The 22269-nt window shown below is 36.4% G+C and overlaps 3 protein-coding genes across 9 annotated transcripts; 2 read left to right on the forward strand and 1 right to left on the reverse strand.

The window, feature by feature from the left end:
• The first annotated feature begins 61 nt into the window (after positions 1-61).
• LOC108102171 (sodium/potassium/calcium exchanger 3) lies at positions 62-11697 on the forward strand. Of its 5 annotated transcripts, none has more exons than XM_017206871.2 (9): positions 62-445; positions 1317-1869; positions 7803-7976; positions 8052-8239; positions 8312-8498; positions 9519-9599; positions 9754-10263; positions 10630-10731; positions 10805-11697. In XM_017206871.2, exons 2-9 carry the CDS (start codon positions 1836-1838, stop codon positions 11140-11142), a joined length of 1614 nt encoding a protein of 537 aa, XP_017062360.1. In that variant the 5' UTR covers positions 62-445; positions 1317-1835; the 3' UTR covers positions 11143-11697. The 5 variants fall into 5 exon arrangements, with proteins under 5 accessions (XP_017062360.1, XP_017062361.1, XP_017062362.1 ...); XM_017206872.2 differs by having other exon boundaries at positions 62-431; XM_017206873.2 differs by having other exon boundaries at positions 62-382.
• Positions 11698-12831: 1134 nt separating this feature from the next.
• LOC108102160 (sodium/potassium/calcium exchanger 4) lies at positions 12832-22209 on the forward strand. The gene is made up of 7 exons (XM_017206858.2): positions 12832-13031; positions 13644-13859; positions 17629-17816; positions 17876-18059; positions 20397-20768; positions 21358-21731; positions 21924-22209. The coding sequence occupies exons 1-6, from the start codon at positions 12986-12988 to the stop codon at positions 21675-21677; spliced, it is 1326 nt and encodes a 441-aa protein (XP_017062347.1). The 5' UTR covers positions 12832-12985; the 3' UTR covers positions 21678-21731; positions 21924-22209.
• On the reverse strand, positions 14458-16437 carry LOC108102161. Of its 3 annotated transcripts, none has more exons than XM_043209537.1 (7): positions 16330-16437; positions 15328-15487; positions 15252-15269; positions 15160-15195; positions 14885-15097; positions 14682-14834; positions 14458-14616 (listed from the first exon to the last, which is right to left on the reverse strand). In XM_043209537.1, the coding sequence occupies exons 2-7, from the start codon at positions 15440-15442 to the stop codon at positions 14489-14491; spliced, it is 663 nt and encodes a 220-aa protein (XP_043065472.1). In that variant the 5' UTR covers positions 15443-15487; positions 16330-16437; the 3' UTR covers positions 14458-14488. The 3 variants fall into 3 exon arrangements, with proteins under 3 accessions (XP_043065472.1, XP_017062348.2, XP_017062349.1); XM_017206859.2 differs by having other exon boundaries at positions 14885-15100; XM_017206860.1 differs by lacking the exon at positions 14458-14616 and having other exon boundaries at positions 14729-14834; positions 14889-15100.
• Positions 22210-22269: the final 60 nt, after the last annotated feature.

The raw sequence follows: 22269 nt of genomic DNA on the forward strand, positions 1-22269 counted from the left end.
AGTGAGCTCGGTTTGGACTAAAGCGCTCCAAGCACCGATTCAGAATCAGTTTAACGTCAACGTCGGCGGCATCAAGACAATATATAGACAACAACACAAGCCAAGTCATATTGAAAATTAAAAAAAAAAAAAACCATTATATAGGCGAAGAAACAGAAAAGGGAATATTAATCGTAAAAATTTGAACAGCGAGAACGGAAACGATAACGAAAAGATCGAGATTAATGTCAGCGAGTATAAAAAAGACGCGAGTGAACGCGGAACAAAGCGAAACGAAACGGGACAAAACGAGACAAAGCGGAAAAATACGCTGCGTAACGGAATCTGTCCTAGTGTTTTTGTTGTTGTGCCGCAATCTTTAAGTGAGAGTGTCAAGAGCAAGGTTCAGAAACTATAAAAATTCCCAATTGCAGTCGAACTTCTATTGCTCGGTACACCTACATATGTATGCATTAATCGAAAATAACTTGAATTCGAAATATATTTACGAGTATTCAAACACAATTTAAAGTTCATATATGTGGGTTCTACTGCAAAACATACAATTAAGGAACAACTTTCAAACCACAATTTATGGAATCTTGAGTTCAAGAAATTCGAGTGCTTCCTGTTCCATTTCATTCCACCATTTCTTTTCTTTCCTTAAGTGAGGTTTTTTGGAGCATGAACAATCCGAGAAGGGAGGGAATCAACCATGATGCATTGTTGCTTGTTTAAGCTTAATTAAATCTTTTGATTTAATTTTAACACGTATTTACATTGCCGGCAAGCAAACCCCTTAATTGGTAAAGTTTTTAAAGGCGCCAAATTGAGCTAAAAATCTTTCCAGTGATCTTTAAAAAATAAAAAAGTTAGTCCAGTTCATCATTAAAAAACAACTTTTTAACTTGTAACTTGCAATTAGTAACTTGTTACTTGAAATAACTTTAATTAGCCCTGATAAATTACAATATTTTCACAATGGTCCGATCTACAATATTTCTGATAGATATTTTCAATTCAAATATTAGGAGGTCATTTAATATATACACTTCTCCTTTTACAATTCTTTAGAAAAAAATAGATATATAGTAATAGTAAGCTCAGTTTAGTATTGGGTATATTGTAAAATGGCCATAATTGATGAATGCCAAAGTAACAGTAAAATTGTATTTATCTCGGGATTGTTTCTTCTCTGAAATGTCTTGTTATAAAATTAATTTGTGTTCTTCCCAATTATTTATAACTTAAAATAGCTACTTTTAAAGAAATATTTAAAATTGGTTGTTCGGCAATACTCGTAATCGCTGCTTTAAAACACATATCGTAATCCACAGATCGCCCGATTTCGAACGGAACGAGATGCAAGAGCGTCTTGCGGAGGTGTGAACCTGTTTATGTGTGCTAGGTGTCCGTCCGTGCGTGGCAGTGTGTGTGTGTCTCAATTGCCTCCGTTCCGCAATCCGCCATCCGCCAACCGCCATCCGCCATTCATCACCCACAATTCCACCCACCAAACGACCCGGGGACTCTACGTGCTATTGTGGATCTTGATCTTAGCACAAATTGAGATATCTCTCGCCGTCTCACTTAAGCCAAGCCAAGCTGAAAAGAGGAATAAAGCCGAAGGAGGAGAGAAGAAACCAGAGAAGAACCAGAAAATCAAATAAAAGACAAGAAACCGAAAACGAAAAAGAAAAGAAAAGAAAAGAAAGGCCAGGGAGGCGAGAGAACCGGAAAGGAAAGAAAAGAGAAAATCAACACCATTGAAGTGGGGATTGAGATTGAGATTGCGCTTCATACAACGGCGCATCGCAGTTTACGAGTGTCCATCACCACTACAACACCGTGCAGTAATGGAAGACTATTGGGGTCTTAGCAGCACTACGGGTACATAACCACTAACTAAACTAGCTAAAATCTAAGCTAAGACTAAGCTCGATAATCGAGGATCTCATCATTATTCAAACGACCATCCCCCAAAAGTGTTTCCCCTTCTGATCTCACAATTCGTCTTTAAAAAAAAAAAACACAAGATACGAAACGAAACGAAACGAAACGGGAGGAATACGAAAAGATCGAAAAGTACAGATAAGTTGATAATTAACTACATAATAACCCCTCTCCCCACAAGTGTCCTCTTAACTAATTGACACAAGAAAACATCCATCGTAGATTATGCAAATTTTTTTTGTTGTTTTTAATGTTCTGTGTGGCGGCGCCAGTAGCGGCGACAAAAAAGAGATAAACAAATTTAATAAATCAGTTAAGCCCCGAATGAAACGGTATAATTTTAATGCAATGCAATTAAGTGTGAGTGTGTGCGTGCAATGACGTCATAGGACTCCAGGCAAGCACAGGTTAAGCCGATGAAAAACGCTACTTCTGCACGATCTTACGCATACATATGTCTACATACGAGCTTATATGTTTGTATGTATATATCCACACTCATGTATGTACGAGTATATGTATATATTTGCCCGACGTGGATGTACGCTCCCGCGAGTGCAAGTGTGTTTATCTACGTGTATGTGCGCGTAAACTATGGCATATGGATCAATTGTCTAAATTGGCTCATTAAGTGAATCTTAATGACATTTACTATGCACAATGACAACAAAAACTGTGCCTTGGATTCTTTCTTCCTTTTTGCTTTTCAATTTTGTTTAGTTTCCCATTTTAGTGTGTTCGTAAGTTTCGTAGTTTCGGGTTTTGCTTAGCTAATTTCCTTGGGTGCTGTGCTATGCGGCGTATGAGCAATGTTTAATGTTACCAAAAAGAAGCGCATGGCCCATGGGGCGTATGCGCAATGTACCCTAAAAAAATAATTTTTTTTCTTGAAGTAAATTAAGCCCTTTAAATTTGTCTAAATATAAAAAGCGGTGCCAGAAAAAATCAAATGTGGTTAGTTGTGGTTAGTTAGCTCTAACTGCACTTCTAAAAAATAATTTTTTTAATTATTGTTTTTCCCTTGTTTTTTATATAGATAGCTGTATTTAAAATGGTTTACGGAAGTTAGTTTCGGCCGGTCAAGGCAAGTTAGTTTTATTGCACTTAAAATTTATAAAAAAATTTGAGAATCTAAAAAATAAAGCGTGGAATGCCTTATGTTTTAAGCCTTTGCAGAAGATATTATCATTATAATCACAATTATCTAAGCAGAAAAAGGGAAGCAGTTCCAAATTCTTGATCAATGCCACAATCCAAGTCAATATAAATCAATGGAATATTAATAAAAAGATAATAAATTCAGAAGTCCATATACTTTGTATTTCTAAATATCTGGTTCTATTCATACGTCGATAAATATACACGAAAAAATCCGTTTTAAATCGATTTGTACATAATCTTTTTGATTTATGGGCTTTGGTTTCAATTACAAGCTTAGCTTCCCTTAATGTTTTTCTTGAATTTCGATTGGATTTCTATTGCTACCTAATTTTCAACTTTTTATGTGAAAAATTGACCGCTCAATCTACCAAAGGATTTTGAATTTAAAAACGAGAATTTTTAGAAACCCAAGTAATTAAGAGATTTTATTCTTTTCTTTCGTTCTATTTTTTAATACATTAATTGTAAGACAAACTTATAATTGAACCAAACATTTGACAGGTATATTAGTTTAAAAAAATAATATATTTAGACCGGTTATAACCACTAATTAAAGTAGGTAGCTTTGATCAATCATACTTTTCCATTTTTAATTTATTTTGACCACCTTCAAACTGTTTTTTTTTTCCGTGTATTAACTATGTTATTGTGTTACATTTCTTGTATTTTAAACTAAGTTATTGGAAAATGTTCTGAACACAAAAACAAGTTATTTACACTCTTGAAAAATGTATTTTCATACACAACATATTAACAAAAAAAAATTAATTTACATTTTAAAGAGCGAAACAGTATAAAAAATAGCAAAACCTTTTTGGAAAACCTAGCGAATGTGTAATCAAACAGGTGAATCGTCATCAAATACCTTTTTGTGATCAGTGGCGCAATCAAGCGTAAAGTCAAAACAATATGCCGAGCAAGCTGTCAAAACCAAAATTAATTAAGCCACATGAATCGAAAATAAACAAATTAAATCTTTGACCTTTTTGTAGCCAATGCAGCGTTATATTCCCCTTTTTCTGATTTAGTTATTGTCTTGGGTGTGCCAAGTAAGACTAACTAACTAAAAATTGGACATACTCGTACACATGCAAAAGTTACAAAGCTGGATTCGTTTTGAAAATGTTACTTTAAACGGAACACAAAAGTCATATTAAAACGTATTGTCACACTGATTTTCCTTACTTATGGTCAGAAATGAACTTACATATGGGTATACACACGGATCGTACAGATCTCTGCCGTAAATCCATGTGGATTTATTTGAGTGTCCGCGAGGTGATAGGCCTTAAGTTTTTCTATAAAACAATTGAGAAAACGAGGCGGATACGTAATATGGCATGTTGCTTAACATGGCTGTTAAGTTATCCGGAAAAGTTTGAGATGTTTTCCTGAGGAAGGTTCAAGTACTGAAAGCTAACATAATTCCGGTTTTTACAGTTGAACTACAGTTGGTTTCATCTGTACCGACTTGCGTGGTGATATCGATTTAGAATAAATATTCACCTAACATTTACTTTTCCTAATTTATAATATACAAGTGGAAATAAGACACACATACTCATGTCTTATTTCCATCTTCCTTTGTAGAAAGTAAGGAGTTTGTTAATCAGTTTTCCGCAGTGAAGAGATCTGTAGGTAACTGCAGGAATTGTTTTCCTTCTACCATTTGCCCAATCACCAAATTTTAATATAAAATTTGAAAATAATTCATCAAATTTTGTCCAGTCGAAACCACTGTTTGATAATACAATTTCGCTGAAAAGTATGCTACACCAATTTGGTAAAGATAAAAAATTAAAAAAAAGAGGACCAAATAAAAAATGTTAAACAATTTTCGTCCCGAAATTTAATATAAGAAATTTTGTATGTTGAAAAAATTATAACAAATTAAAGAAATAGTGGAGGTTAGGTATTTTTATATTGTTTATATGTAATATGGAATTTTCCAGTATGATACAATAGTTGTTCTCCAAAATGTGTATTGATTTCGATAAAGTTTCAGCAAGGTAGCTATTAAATCAGTTTGAAGAAAAGACTGGCATTCGTAAATTAAATAGTTGTGATTAAAATTAGAATGCCCTCTTGAAGAGTGTAAATACTGAGTTCATTTTATAGATTAGAGCTTTACTATAAGGGTATGAGGGTTTTGGCTTGCCGAATCTAGGTTCTTTTCTTGTCTTAATTCCAACTTGATTATCCGTGACGTTTGCAAGATGCACAGTTTCAAAAATTCGATACGCTTTTACCGTTAATGCTTCCCTCATTCAATTAAAGTTAACTTAATTTACTGTGATTGAATGTTTTGCTGATTGTTATCCCCGCTAAATTGATTATCATTAACACTCGTATCGCCCTCTCGCTCGCACCCTGTTGCTCTCCCGTTCGCTTTAACTAGGGAACGCTGTAAATGTCTATTAAGCCTCATTGCATTATGCGGGTTGGCGGTTACAAAATGCGTTTGTCTCAATTGACCCCGGACTCCGACTGACTTTCTGTACCTCTCAATCTTCGTCTGCGTCTGTGTCTTTATTTCTCGCTCCAGATGAATATATATCTATATCTTTGCGCTCAACTCCGACTTCGCACTCCACTTGCAGTCAATCGCACTTAAATAAGCTAAATTACGGAAAACAAATTCTCGAGCCAAGAGCCTTTATGCGAGAAGTGTTGTTATTTGTAAATTTGGATTTTGGGATATTGGACTGAGGATTTCAAAAGAGATTGGCCAACAATCGATATCAGTAAATCGAATTTCGATCGTTGTTTCACAACAATCAATCGACATTTTCCTGTCTTTATCGACTTTACCGGCAAAATAACGGTATTTCAGGATTTCGATTTCGACAGCAAAACAGAATTTGCTTGATTGGTCACGCGTGCAATGGAGGATTAAATGTATCTATAAATGATTACTGGTTTTTTCTATTTTACTACACTTAGAATGAGCTCCTAAAAATGAAATGTAAAATTAGTTTTAAATGATCGCCTCTAATCTGTCTCTGCCAATGTATCTGTGTGTCCATAGTGTTTTGCCGCTCAATCGATTGATATTATCCATGTTGTTGTGCTGGTTTTAGTCATTCGGCTCGGTTAGCTTTTATTGCTTCAATTTGCGACTTTAAGTTGGTCTATTTCGTTTTTATCGTCTTCTTGTTTTTGGCATAGCTGCTTAGCACGGAAAAAAATAATTGATCATACTTGAACCCAATGAGATAACTAAAATTTGTTGAAAAATGTTTAAGATTATGTTATGTCATCACAAGATAAGATGATCTAAGAAAAATAATGTTTATGCCTTAAAAGTCATATGAGCAATTAATAAATTTGGGTAAATTTCGTTTTTGTATTCAAATTTTAATTAAATCTTATTGAACACAATTGGCTTGTCCTGTAGACCTAAGGATCCTTTATATGCCCGCTAAAATATAGTGAAAATGTTTTAGTATTATACATGTTTAGAAAACTGTTTCTTAGCTGAGTTGCAAAGGTAAGAATAGGTTACGATACCTTTGCGGGTGTTGGATGTAAGGATTGAGTAGGGAATCATTTTTCTCCGTGTCGATATGTTTTTCTTTTTTCGCTAGTGGATCGTTTTCAGCAGTGGGCATAGTTTTCGGTCTTAATTACGGTTTGAGCTTCTGTTTTGTCGGGGGTTTCAGCGTGCGGCTTCAGTTTTGTTGTTTTGCAATTCAATTTGATGACATCAAAGGCGTATTTATCGCTTCCGCTGCGGATCGTTAGTTAGTTGGATCGGAGGTCCGTCGCATACTTGATCGATGATCAAGTACATCTATATAATGCGATAATAAGAAAGCGAGGCTTCGGCTTCGGCTTCTGTTTCTGTGTTTCTGTTTCGGTTTCGGCTCTAATTCGGTTTCTATTTCGGTTCAGCAGACGTATCTGTATCTGTATCTGTATCTGTGACCACCAGCAAATATGTTATGCTTCGGTATGGGTATGGGTATGGGTATCCGTGGTAATTGTATCTGTATCTCGAGCGGTTTCCATTTCAGCTTCTGTTTTGAGCTTCGATTCCTGGGCTGCCAAGTTCTGGGTTCCGATCGCCAGTCTTGTGGTCTTTCTTACAACTCTGCTGGTTCAGTTCATTACCGACACAAAGAAAAGAAAGTCGAGGCACTCGGAACAGTCCGGCGATACGTAGATAAATCTACTTCTTCCCCGATCGATCCGAATTAGTTTGTTTTTTTTTTTTTGGGTGAAACGTTGTGGCAGCATGAAATGTGCGCAAAATAGTGATTAAACACCTTTAAGGGCCCAAATCACAAAACCAACTTATAAAACTAAAAATTCAGTGACGAATAAAGATTACAAAAAGAAATCAGAAAAGACAATTTAAAACATTCAAACTATAAGTTTACTTACAATCACGTGAAGAGTTATGGTATTTATAAGTACGTTTCTTAAGTTTGATGTTAGTTGTTAAATTTCTACATGAGTAAACCTATAGTATATTGCCTGTGAATATATGCTTTAAAAAGACTGTGATAAAACAATTCCTCTAAATTCTATGAAGAGAAAAATATGCACAAAACATAAATGAGAAAAAACGTAAAAATGATCTGTTATAAAATTTGTTTCAAATTCAACAAAGAAGTTAATATTTATAAAAATGTATCATCTTAGTGCCCTTAAAATATAAAAAAGAAATCCCATTAAAATGATGAACGCACTGCCGTATCTTGCAGATAAAAATTGCACTCAGCCCGCCATTGATGACTTCCCCAGGGACCTGTTCTCGGAGGCGCAAAGACAGTCCGGTGCTGTTGTACTTCATGTTATAGCCAGTTTATATTTATTCGTAGCCTTAGCCGTAGTGTGTGATGAGTACTTTGTGCCAGCAGTCGAGAAAATATGTGCAGGTGGGTGGGCTTAACACTTCCCCGATCACTTTATATATTATATCGTATACTACAATGTTGTTATTTGATGACCAGCACTCAACATGTCCAACGATGTGGCGGGCGCCACGTTCATGGCCGCGGCCACCTCCGCCCCCGAGTTGTTCGTCAACGTGATAGGCACGTTCATCACGGAGGGCGACATCGGAGTGGGCACGATTGTCGGATCGGCGGTCTTTAACATCTTGGCGGTGGCCGCCTGCTGCGGCATCGGAGCTGGCATGGCAAGTCTACTCCCACTCGTTTCCTCTTGTGTTCCCCCCAGAACAGCCCTAATCCTCTCATGCTTCGCACAGACTATTCCCCTGGACTGGTGGCCGTTGACGAGGGACAGCATCGCCTACGGAGTGACGGTGGCCATCCTCATCTGCGTGATGCACGACGAGCGCGTCGAGTGGTACGAGGCCCTCATCCTGGTCTCCCTGTACGCCGTCTACCTGGCGGTCATGTACTTCGACAAGACCTTCCAGAAGTGCGCCAAAGGTGAGTCAAACTAACTAGGACGCCTCACCCCTTTGGGTGCAGCAACATTCGTTTCAAGTTTTTTTTACTAAATAGTAAGGTTGCAAAGCAACGTATTTTTCATTTTTTGTATACTCTTTAAATTTTAAATGCGGGAGGATGGTAACTGACAAGAACTCCACTCTGTTAATTTCTAACTATATAAACGACAGCAGGAAAACATTCAAGCAAGAATTCACTTTGATCTAACCCTATATGGTAATGAGACTAAATTACCAATACTTAATATCTGAGTTAACGTTGTTTAAGAAACGTTGATGACGAAATACGAATATTTCACTATTAAAGCTATTGGTAAAAAGGCGTCTACATTTAATGCCCACTTCGAGAAGAGTGTTTTCATTTTAATCAGCATGTTTAATCGCAATACAGTAATTAACAAAGTGATCAATTCGCTATTTGTGGGCGTAACAGCAGGCGTGTCCTTTTTTTGAAAACACCTCAACACATCTGAGAAAAATCAAAAACATTTACTCTCTCCAAATGCTAGCTAACGGATTCTCAATCTAATTGTGATAGTCAATAGGAATCGAGGAGAATGCTGTGAATTATAATACTTACTAAATACGAGTACTATTTTAGTAAAAGTTCGGGAGTCCTTTGTGCCGTCACTTAGTCCCAATTTCAGATACAGATACACTTCCTGATACAAGAACGCAAAACAATACTCTCACAAACTACATTATACAATATACAACCCTGCAGTTCCAAAATTGCTTTGTCGTCGATGAAATGTGCGAAGCCGCACCGACGACATTTCATAGAGACATTTTGTATGGCATTGCCGTTTTCGGTATACATGTGTTCTAAGAGTGAGCAAGAGAGGGAAACTTGGGAGTATCCCTTTTCCTTTCCTACACACATGATTGGTAATTGCCACAATTCACTTGTGAACAGCCAGAACTGCAGGGAATATACAATATACAATATACAATATACATTAAACAATATACAATATACAATATACAATATACTACACAGGTGGCGTTAAGCAGGCGCGTTCGCGCAGCCGGTCCTCAAACTGCAGCATACACACAAAGAACAGCAATGAGAAGGAACCAGGTACACGAAACGAAAATTAAAGCCACTTCCACCTCCACACCAGCCAACACACAAGCCCTTGGACCCCTGACCCCCTGACCCCCTGACCCACTGACCTCTGACCCCTTGCACCGTAGCATTTGTAACAACAACCTCTTTCAACCCACCAATGCAGAGCTCGTGGAGAACCGCATTTGCCAGAACATGGCCAACATCCAGCTGAACGGAGGACTCAACAATGACCAGGCCAAGACCGCAGGCACCAGCGGTGGCGGCACCACCACCACCTCGACCTTGACCACCACGATAAGCGTCAGCACCACCACCACCACCACCACCAGCCACGCAGCTGGGGGCGGAGAGGGAGGGGGCGTGCCCCCAGGAGCTGGACCCATTGCCCAAATGGCTCCACTGGACGAGGCGGAGGCCCAATCCGGCGCAGTGGCTGCCGCTGGCGAGGATCGCGAGGAGGAGGGCTACTCCCTGCTCGCCTACCCGAAGGACAAGAGCTGCTTCGCCCAGTTCACCTGGCTGATCATCTGGCCCATCCACCTGCTCTTCCGCATCGCCATTCCCGACTGCAAGAAGGCCAAGAACAACAAGATCTTCCCCCTGACCTTCATCATGTGCATCGTCTGGATCGGATCGCTGTCCTATGTGGTTGCGTGGATGATAACCATAATAGGTAAAATGTCTGCATCCCTAAATTCAGAAAATTTCGAATTTATTAAAAAAGAAAGCTGCTCATGTACCTTTCCATCATTTTTAGAGTATATAGTTTTTAAACGACTATTCAACTACGATAATACATAATGTGGACTTTCATGTTTTGTCTGTATATCTATTTGCCGTTACATCATTTTTATATATTGAACATCTAAGCCAACATCTTAATCCCAATCATAAAGTATGAGTAAGAAAGTCATGTAACTTCTTAATATTCTGTAGGAATCAGAGAAACTTTAGGACAACTCCTTGACGCTTTCTTCCTTGCCAACTCCATGCCTTATTCGTGTTATTGATCTACCATTTCCATCTGCCTCTTCTGCAGGTGACACTCTCAAGATTCCGGACTCGGTGATGGGGATTACGTTCCTGGCGGCCGGGACCAGTGTACCCGAAGCGGTTTCCAGTGTAATTGTAGCGAAACGCGGTGAGTTGAGCTGATGACGATGAGAAGGCTCTCAGACTGTGGATAACTATACAAGAATCTGATCATGATGCAGGTCACGGATCGATGGGGATCTGCAACTCGATCGGGTCGAACACCTTCGACATCCTGCTCTGCCTCGGAGTTCCCTGGCTGATCAAGGCGGTCTTCTTCCCGATTCAGCCGGGCCAGAACTACGTGGCCATCAACTCGGCCGGACTGGAGTACTCGGCGATCACCTTGCTGTCCACGCTGTTCCTCCTCTATCTGACCTTCTCGACGAACAAGTTCAAGCTGGACAAGAAGGTGGGCACTGCCTGTCTGGTGATGTACCTGGTCTTCATGGTCTTCGCCTCCCTCATCGAACTCAATGTGTTCTTCCGCGTCAACCTGCCCACGTGCGGTCGATCATGAGATGGATCTGCATCCGACAAATCCGACAAAAATCCGACGAATCCGAATCAAATATCCGACGATATCCGAGGGACAGCTTGTGTGCGATTTTGGATGAACGGATGGATGGATGGCTAGATGGATGGCTAGATGGATGGATAGATGGATGGATAGATGGATGGATGGATGGATGGATGAATAGATTGGAGGGATGCCGGATGCCATTGCTGTTTCCGATTTCCGATTCCGCCTTCGTTTCCGGCTGCTGGCTGGAAAAAAACCCTGAGTGCAGTCCTTTAATTAATTAATATATATTTTCTGTTCTATTCTATCTACCTTGATAGTTGAGTTACGTTATACGTTATGCTGTTATTGTAATAATACTTTTTTTTTATTATTATTATTGAAGTAGACTTTCAAGACCTTCGGTTGAAAACCAAAAGACAAATGCAAATAGACGAGAAGTAATAAAAAGATAAACTGAGCGAAGCGAAGGGAGAAACGAAAACCAAAAACAAAACCAAACAAATTCAATAATGTATTTATATGATTAATATATATGAGATTTAACAAAGAGTTGGGTGATGACGAATATTCTTGATGGGATTTGCTTGGTTTGCGGAACGATTTTTTATTAAATTGAACCAACGTTTTTCAGAACTAAAAGGTATGTTGTTCTGATTCTTGCTGATGGGATTATATTTTTACCCAAAAGTGTGCTTTATTAACTTTTGACGTATGTAAATACATTTGTCTCACAAACTAAATTTTCATAATTTATGTATTATTTTCACTTTAATTCTTTTGTACCATATATTTCATTCAACATGAAATAAAAATTCGGTAAGATATTTCAAGCAGTTCTTATTTTCCCAACAAAAATTGTTAACTATAAAAATAAACTATTTGATTCGAGTTATTCAAATTATTATTTGTAAGGCCTTAGGAATCTGTTTTTATTTTTCATTCTGCACTGAACAAATAATTATAAATTTATATTGCTCTTAGATTACCCTGCGGGTGACAAACGCAAAATAGAATATATTTTCCACTATACAACAAATTATATCGCAGCCATCAAGAACGGTCAAATGAAATAACCAATTTCATGAATAAAGAAGTTTGTTGTATAGTCGAACTGAACATAAACAAAATTTAACAAAAAATAAATATGTTTCGTGATTTTGAATCCAACACAAACTTATAAGGGTTTAATAATTATTATTTTCCTAATTGTTGGTCAATCTCTGCCAATTACGTTTACTTTCTACCACTTCCGCTCGGAATCCTTGTATATTATATACGGATAAATAAGAGTATAATGGGTTAAATTTAATAACGTTATAATAATAGTCGAAATTGGAGGGATCAACAAAAACATCTTTTAAAAAATTGTCTTTTTCAGAATTATATTCGCTCAGAGAAAATCAAGAGAAAACCCTGACCAGCACAGCTATTTTATATACTCGACCGATCTTAATAAGTATAATGTTTTACATCTGAAATCAAATATCGTGAGCCATATACATACATATAATACATCTGTATCATAGTCACCCAATTAAAAGAAACCAAAAATGGAGAGGCGTAACTACTTGTGAGATTTTTTTCGCTGAGTATTCATTACTATGAATGTTTATTTGCAATATTCTTGCCCTTATTCTTTCCCAAATACAGATACATTCAGACACCCTTTGAAATATATGTATTTCAAAATTTTACTCAGCAACACTTTTTTATTGAAAAATCAGGACATGCTTTGCTTATATTATCAAATCTTGTGATCGTTATTGTATATATTTTAATTGGTATGTCTGTTTCACATATTTGGCTAATTTAACTTAAAAATTTTAAAAGCAACACAATGTTCTCCGATTTGGACTTAATAAAGTTTTTACAGCATGATAGTGGTAAGACCTCAAGCATTATTAATGAATTCAATATCTTCATATATATTTATACCCTTGTAGAGCAAAAGGTTATTATAATTTTAGTCAGAAGTTTGCAACGCAGTGAAGGAGACACCCCATAGAGTATATACATATATTCTTGATCAGCATCAACCTCTGAATCGAAATACGTCTGTCCGTCCGTCTGTCTGTCTGTCCGGCTGTCTATCTGTCCGTCTGTCCGTTTCTGCCCAAACTAGTCTCTCAGATTTAAAGCTTTCTTGCTAAAACTTTCCCAAAAGTTGTGTAGTTATTGCACGCAGTATATAAGTCGGAACGGGACGGATCGAGCGACTATATCGGATAGTCCCAAAAGCTTTTTTGGCATGAAAAGTGTACGATTAGGTTAAGTCCCAATGTGACAGGTCGAATCGACAAGCGGTCGATCTGAATGGGATTCAAAAGACGTATTATTGCGTTAAGAGCTCTGTAGTTTTCCCTCCAGAGTTCTAGACTCTCAGCTTACTTCATTTTACTGAAATCTTCGTAAATATGGCGCCTTACGATTAATATTTCTTTATATTCAATACATAAACTTTTGGTGTTGTTGATTATGTATCTAATTTATTTCAGAATTTTCACATCGAATTAGTTTTCGAGAGAGTCTGCGGGATAGTCTAGATGACCCCAATTGCACTATGCCGGCCATCATGGAGTTTCCCAACTGGATGAGACAGAAAAGTTGGATATCAGCAGTAGCGTCCTTTTTTATTAGCATGTATCTGTTCATTGTTCTAGCGATTGTTTGTGATGACTACCTGGTGCCAGCAATGGAGCGCTTGTGCTACAGTAAGATTTCAAATGCTTGATATAATACATTAAATATCACAAATAAACATTTGTCAGATACTTTACAGCAGCACAGAAAAATAATTGTAGCTAGATACCTTACTATTCAAACTATTTATGTATCTAACCAACCATCTATATATAACTATCCATACGTATCAACGTCAAGATCTTAATACTTTTAAAGGACTCTTGAGTTCCAAAAGTCCCTTGTCGCCGATGTAATAGAACTCATTGGTGAAAACGGGGTATGTGTATGTGATGGCATGAAAATGTTTCTATCGATGGTATTCGCGAGAATACCTTTTGAGAAAACAGCAACGACTTTTTGAATATGTCGTTGGTGCATTCATCAATAAGACTTACAAATAAGACCTTCAAAAAACCACCGCTGACTTTTTAAACCATGTCCTTTATGAATTCACCAATTAATTAATAGAAAAGAAGAATGGCACACAAAAATGTATTTTTATATTTATTTTAACATTGTCATTTTTTTACATTGTCTTTTTATTATTATTACATATTACTATTAATTTTACATTTCTTTTTATTTGTATTTTATTATTATTATTATTTATTTTACATTTCTTTTTATTTGTATTTTATTATTATTTTACTTTTATTTCTTATAATGTATTATTTAACTTAACACTAATCCTTTTTTTTTTTTTAAAGAAACTGTTTTTAATATTATGGATCGCCTTTCTTATTGCCTTATCGGGCTCATCAAAGGGAAATGCCGTCTCTGAGACCTCTGAAAATATAAACAGATATTTATTAAAATTATTGCTATGAAAAAAGTTTTTTAGATTTGGTCACCTTTCAAAATATTGTATAGGATTGAAAAACTTTTAAGGCTTTTTTTGCCGCTAGTCCCGTCCAGATTATAGTTTTGGATCAAGCTATCGTCCAGGACCAAGCGGATAGCCTTGACGAAAGTCTCCTTCTTGGCCACTTTAATTATTTTTTTTTCTGTAATGATAAAAAGTTGAAATATTTTGGCTCCAACAGTATAAAAGAACTTACGTAACACTCCCACAGTTCTGGCGTGATAGAGCTCTCGAAGAGTTCTATGTCCTGTTCGGACCTTAGGGGGAAGGAAACCCCAGACCGCTCCACATTCTCGTCCGCCTTCAACTTAACTTTGAGAAGTGCTGTGGTTTCCGCCAGCTTCTCTGCTAATATATCCACCTTGTGGTGTAGAGATGCGTTCTGCTCACGGAGATAGGTGAATTCTTCTAAAATAGAAAATAAATTTGTTTTAAAATGATTCTAACTGCCATATAGCAAATAATACCTTTTAAAAGTGAAATAATCCGGTTTTCAGCGGAATCTGTAAAAAAATTAAAATAAGTTATTACAATTACCTAAAAAAGTTAACCAACTTACGAGACACGGATGGCTGATCTGTGAATGGAAAAATAATATTTTAATTTCACTTTTGTATAATGGAATTTATACTTACCCGGCTCGGCAAAGTCAAATTTTTCTTCGATCGGATTTTCAGCTAATTTTAGCCTTTTAGCTAAGTCTTCTTTTTCCTTTCTAACTAAATGACGAACTTGACGAGGTCCTACCATTTTCCTTTTTTTACTATGACAGAAATTTGCAATAAAAAACAAACGCTGAAAATTAAAAACAAATTTTTTAATTTAATAAAAACGGTACGACTCGTGAATAAAAAGTACAAAAAGCATCAAGGGAAGTTACAGTAAATTAAAACGTCAGCACAAGCGTCAGACTGCGCCGGCGCACATATGTATGAAATTAAAAGCAGCGGTGTCATTTCCGCTTTTTTCCCGTCAGATTTGGATTTTTTTGAAGTGTGATTGCGGGGAAAATATGAAAACAGCGGGCAGCGTTGAAACGTCAAACGCAATACTAAGTATAAGGGCCATATTTAAATTTATTTTTATTCATAAATTGGAAAATGATTTACTTACAATTACAATTGCTGTCTTAACTACAATCTACCACCCAGCTGCCCAGCTGATTCAGGTGGCCGTATTTGCAATAAATCGACACCAGACGACTGCAATAATCGGCACATCACATGCAAATACGGTCACCTGAATCCAAATTTGTTCTACCAATCGCATCTTAAATTGTTGTAACAACAAAAAAAATGGTGCAATATTTTCACTTTCCGCCAACTGATTTCAAAGTTTTATAAAAAACACGTCATTTACATATTTTATTTTTTTTAAGCTGTTTTTACCGTGGACCGCACTTGCAAACAATTACCCTTAATTTTTGTACATTAAAGTACATACATATGTATGTTATATATCTTATGTTAAGTATTGAACTTTTTCGTTGATCCAGCTTTTTTTCTCAGAAAAAATGACACCACTGTGTAAAAGGAAGGTAAACATTTGTTAAACACAAATACATTTTAAATTGTTTGCTTTTGGAAGAGAACCGCACTAATAAAAAAAGAGCACTTTAATTTAATTTAAACACTAACCTGGTTTTTTATTTAAACAATTTTAACAATTTAGAACTTTCATCACAATTTTCACTGAGAAATGTTATCCCCTTGGCTGTCAAACAACGAAAGACTGACTCAGGGCAGTTTTTTCATCATTTTGCCCCGTCTCTTTTGTTTCGTTTTAGTCTCTTCCACGGCGTGCCTTGTTGGCATTCCCTTTCGATTCAAGTCATACCTGACTTTATATGCGACGCGAATTAATATAAACTATTTAGTCAAATTATAAAACCATTTAACAATTTTTTTTTAAATAAATAATATAGTATTTATTAAAGGTATATCTGGTAAATATTAAAAAATTAATTAATATTGATTTATAATGTGCTGAATTTTAATTTTAAAATTATTCCCAGGAAATATCTGGTATTTAATATTATAGTGTATATATTTATATTAATTTTAAATAAATTATTTTAAAAACTTTTAAACCTAAGAGTGTACATAAGCGAGCGCCCCTCAGCCGTGTTTCCACCGAAAACCCAAATTTTTGTGAAACGATTCACCAACCCTGCAGTTCTGGCTGTACGTGGTGACTCTTGGCATTCAAGCAATCATGGGTGTAGGAAAAGGAAAAGCGATATTCCTAAGTTTCCCTCTCTTTCTCACTCTTATAATACGATTTTGTTGCTTGCAAACGACGGCGGCCCGACACCAAATTTGTCTTCTACACTTTCGTTTCTCTTATTGCATTGTTGTCATGGCAATCCCTGCAGTTGCAAAATTGCTTTGTCGTCGATGAAATGTGCGAAGCCGCACCGACGACAGCGGGGGTAGCAACCGTTGCCGCAGCGACGAAATTTCATAGAGACATTTTATATAGCATCGCCGTATTCGGTATACATGTCGCTCTCGATGAACTTTTTGTCCGTTTCATCGAACGAGTCGTCGGTGGCTTATACGAATTTTGCATGGAGAAAATTGCATTGCAATCGCACAAAAATACCGAAATACAAAAATAAAGAAAAAGCTACTCCTGTAAAATTTGATTTTTCTACATACGATACAGTCGCGGAAATGCGTCGATATGCTATTTTTACTGCTTTTTCACTTTTTCAAGGGATGTGTAGTCTTTTCAGGTATTTTATATGTTTAATCTTTCTTTTTTTTAATCTTACATACATATCAGATTTTATCAATAACTTACCTATACGGTTTACTTAATAGCTTACATTGTTTACCTACTCTAAATAGTCTGGTCGTTATATAAAATAATTGTTCAAATACGCTTGATCCTTCCTAATATACTCGTAAGTAACAAAAGTCCCATTCGAACAGGCCTACGTTTGACATACGATGTGGCAGGAGCCACTTTCCTGGCGGCTGCCACCTCGGCACCAGAACTGTTCATAAACTTTGTGGCAACCTTCATCACACAGGGTGACATCGGCTTGGGAACCATAGTTGGATCCTCCGTGTTCAATATCCTGGTGATTCCGGCTATTTGCGGCATCCTTGCTCAACCGGTGCGTAGTTCCCAATAATTAAATGCTAATATTTCTAATATTTTGTATATCTTCTTTAGAACAAATTGGATTGGTGGCCTGTAACGAGGGACACGATCTGGTACCTAGTGGCCATCACGGCGCTTACAATTGTGTTATGGGATTCGCTGGTCTTTTGGTATGAGGCCGTCGGCCTTTTGCTACTGTACTGTATTTACCTTATTCAACTGATCCTGGACCGCCGCATTCAAAACTTGGTTCGCAGTAAGAATATCGTTTGTTGTCCCTGCCTTTTCTCTTCTAACTTTCGAAATTGGAAAATGATCTTCTTTTACTAAAAAACAAGAAAGGAAGCTAGCTTCGGCAAGCCGAAGCTTGTATACCCTTGCAGTCAAATATGTCGAACAAAATATATTTGCAACGCAGTGAAGGAGGCACCTCAGACCCTATAAAGTATATAAGGTGCCCGAAATAAGTATGTAGGACACCTAATTTTTTTGTTTAACAAAATAACGCTAGAATATTTTTCAAAAAAACAAATTTGTAATTATTCTTTATTAAATATGTAACACTTTTCAAGTTTTAGAAATAAAATTAAACTTCACAAAATATTATAGAAAATAAATCAAAAAACTTTCAAACGAAATAAGTAAGTAGGACAAAGTTAAAATAGCAAGCTTAACGGTAATTTTAGGATAAATTTAGTAAGAAAAAGTATATATATATTTTAAATAGTGCATCCTTTGTTGTCTAATACCTTAAGAATTCGTCCTGGCATTGAATTAATTAAGTTTTTCAGTATTTCTATGTCGATTTTCTCCCATTCATGTTTGATAGTTTCTTTTAATACTTTAAGACTACTGAATTGTTTCCCATTAGCATAATCCATTTGGGATAATATGCCCCAAAGATTTTCAATTGGATTTAAGTCCGGGCTGCGAGCTGGCCATTCCAAAATTGGGATTTGCGATGATGAAAAGAAGCTTCTTGTATGCTTTGCACAGTGGATAGGTGCATTATCCTGTTGAAAAGTCCATTCTTCACCAAAAAAAAAACTCTCCAAATTGGACTAGAAGATTTCTACATATGTTTGTGCATTCATTTCATGAGATATAAAGCACATAGGAGCCTTTCCATTATATCCAAAGGCAGCCCATACCATGAGAGACCCACCGTGAAAGTTCCTGGAGACGTGGACTTTTTTGGGACTTCTTATATCGCGATAATAATAACGATAGCCATCAGGGCCATCTAAATTACATTTTTCTTATCGCTAAATATAACATTTTACCACTCTACATCCCAGAATTTGTATTAATTAGCAAACTGCAATCGGGCCACTTTGTGCCTGGGCAGTAGTTCAGGTTTAAGCATTTTTTTTTCATATGAAACATTTTCAGATCCTTTTAAAATTTGTTGGACTCGACGAGTGGATACTGGAAGAGACAAATTACATCGTATTTGGGATGCACTGATGTTTTCATTAATTGCCAGAAATTGAATTCGTCGCTTGTCTCGCTCGTCACATAGGCGGGGCGCCCAGAACGAGGTTTTCTACCATGATTTTCTGGGTCCTTTAAAAGGTTTTCCGCCGTCCTCTTACTCCTCTAACATTCTTTAGCAATTTTGCGTATTGACATCCCCATTTCTCGGAGTGCCAATATTCATGCCCGCTCTACATCGCTCGAATGAATAAAAGTTGACATATCTGAACAACAAATGTTAATATTAGAACCTTATAAAAAATATTTTTTTTGACGAAACTCACTAAATTTATTTATTTGTAATTGTTAGCAATCACTGCAATTGAAATAATTTAATTCGATGTCATCAGCTTTACTAAAACGAACACAAAGTGATCTGTCCCACTTACTTATTTCGTTCGCAAAAGCAAAGTTCACCAGATAAAAACGGACCTGACGGGATAATCGTACGGTCCTTTTTTATGTTCTCATTGCTAATGTCTCACAAATTGTTCAACCAACAATTACTAGAAGAAAAAAATTCCGGGAATTGGTTTTTGAGGACAAAAAAGTCATTAACATGAATGTCCTAGTTACTTATTTCGTACACCTTATAGTATATGTTCTGAAACTTCTGACGAAAATTGTAATACCCTTTGCTCTGCAAGGGTATAAAAAAGGCTTGAAAAAATAACATAGGCTTAGAATTACTTAAATATTTGAAATATGTTTGAAACATATTTAAAATTTTGAGACTTTTCAAAAATTCTATTTTTGTTATATCAATATATATCCTGCCTATTCAAGCATTTTTGATATTTCTTAAAATTTTTAAAACCTGATTAAAGCGGAACTAGTGTTAACTTCATATATTATATTTGTTTGTCTTGTTAAGCTTAGGAAACAAATAATTTTGTTTTAATCAAAACTCAGAAAAAAGTCGTACCTAAAATCGGAATGTCAAAGCTTTCATTTTGGTTGAGTAACTATAAAGAGAGGAAGTTTGTCTAAATTTAAATAAATATGCATTTTTAAAACAAGTTATCTAAGTTACCGGGAATGTGTTCTTTGGGTTTGGGTAAAAACACGGATAAGATCACCCAAATCTTGCAGCATCTAACGAAAAAATCTTCTCTAGAGGAGCACACGGAGTCGGAGCTGATGAACGAGAACCCGATGACCCGGGAGGATGAGCCGCTGCAGGGATTCAAGGATCAAGTATGCAGAGCACCAGAGTTGAAATCTAATACCTGGCAGTGGATCTGGTGGCTGATTAAGTACCCGGCGAAGGTTGTTCTCGCCTGCACAATCCCAAGTGTGAGATCCATCTTCTTCCTGACGATGTTGATGGCTACAGTTTGGATTATAGCATTAGCCTACCTGCTCGCCTGGTTTCTCACCGTTCTGGGATACAATTGCAACATCCCTGACTCAATCATGGGGCTCACTTTCCTCGCCGCTGGCACAAGTATTCCTGAGGCAGCCTCTTCATTTATCGTGTCTAAAAAGGGTGAGTTACTGCATATCATGTACCCGGTAGTGTACATTCTTCTAGAGAAGGCTAGACAATTAGTATTGCTACAGCGGAGATACTAAATCGCTGACCGGGGATATTCTCTCATAATTCTGAGACTCCAGTAAGTATATTCATTTTTGTTTGGGGGCATCGTGACGATTCATGTCTGTCAAACAATATAAACTTCGAGATCTTCAAAACTATAAGAACTAGAACATTGCAACTATAATGTAAATTTTTATTACATAAATTGTATTATTTTAAATTATTCGGACTTGACTAAAAAAATACACTCTAAATTACGCTTTTAAAAATTTGCCACTCCCACGCGTGACGGTCGCGCCTTACCTTTCGTTTGAAACCCGATGTCTTTGGGAATATAAAAACTAAAATATGTGACATGCACATAAAGATTCTAAAAATGGCAAGCATTTATTCAAATAGTTGTCACGCCTTTATATTTTAATATTTAATTTAATATTAAATATTTATATTTAATTGTCGTGAATTTTTAGATGGGGTATACATTTCATAATTTGTGTTTTGTTGGTAATATATGTCAATTTTTTTTCCTTTTAATTAGGATATGGCTCGATGTCTATCTGCAATGCAATTGGCTCGAACACGTTTAACATTTTTATGTGCCTTGGTTTGCCATGGGTGCTAAAGAACCTGATAAGCAAGGACTCTATCGCAATTGATTCCTCGGCACTGACCATCACCAATGGCTTGCTGGTATTCACCGCGGTTATCCTTTATGGGAGCCTTCTGATCACCAAGTTTGTAATAGGCAAGGTCGTGGGATGGATCAGCCTTATCTCCTATGTGCTTTTCGTAATCATGGCCTGTGTACTGGAGATGCTTTTGTACACAACGATTATGTGCGATATTGAGGAATCCTAATGAACCCAATGAACAGGAGCATGAAATACAATTTCTATGTCATTGTTTTTCAAGGTAAGTAAACGACTTAGTGTCATTGGACTTAAAAATTACATTTATCTGATATACCCTTTTAGTCATCAAATACTTCGAAAAAAAATACATAAAGGCTAAATAATATTACTTTCTGCATATTTTCGACTGTTTTTGATAAATACATATGTGTATATCTGTATTTAATCAATATATATATATTTTTTTTTGCAGATAAGAATTTTGCTAATTTTCCTTCGTAGAAGAAGTAGCTTGCAAGCAGTAGACCTATTAATGTGCAAGCAGTTCACGAAAAGGAATAAGTTAAAGTTAATCGACAACTCAAATGTGAACGGAGAACTTGAAAACTTACGTGCGGAAAAATTACACATAACTTCAAATAAATTAACCATAAAAGGAGTATATTTAACTGAATATTTATGCTTTGAAATTCTGCTTAACCAAATTATCCATGCAAATAAATCGTGACTACTTTGTGAGGGGCATAAAGCCTACCCAACCCGAGTTCTTCTTCAGTTCAATTCATGCCACCCTGGTTTTTGCCTTGCAACAGCGTGCG

The sequence above is a fragment of the Drosophila ficusphila genome, unplaced genomic scaffold, assembly GCF_018152265.1.
Source record: "Drosophila ficusphila isolate 14025-0441.05 unplaced genomic scaffold, ASM1815226v1 contig_197, whole genome shotgun sequence".
Classification (NCBI taxonomy): Eukaryota; Metazoa; Arthropoda; class Insecta; order Diptera; family Drosophilidae; genus Drosophila; species Drosophila ficusphila.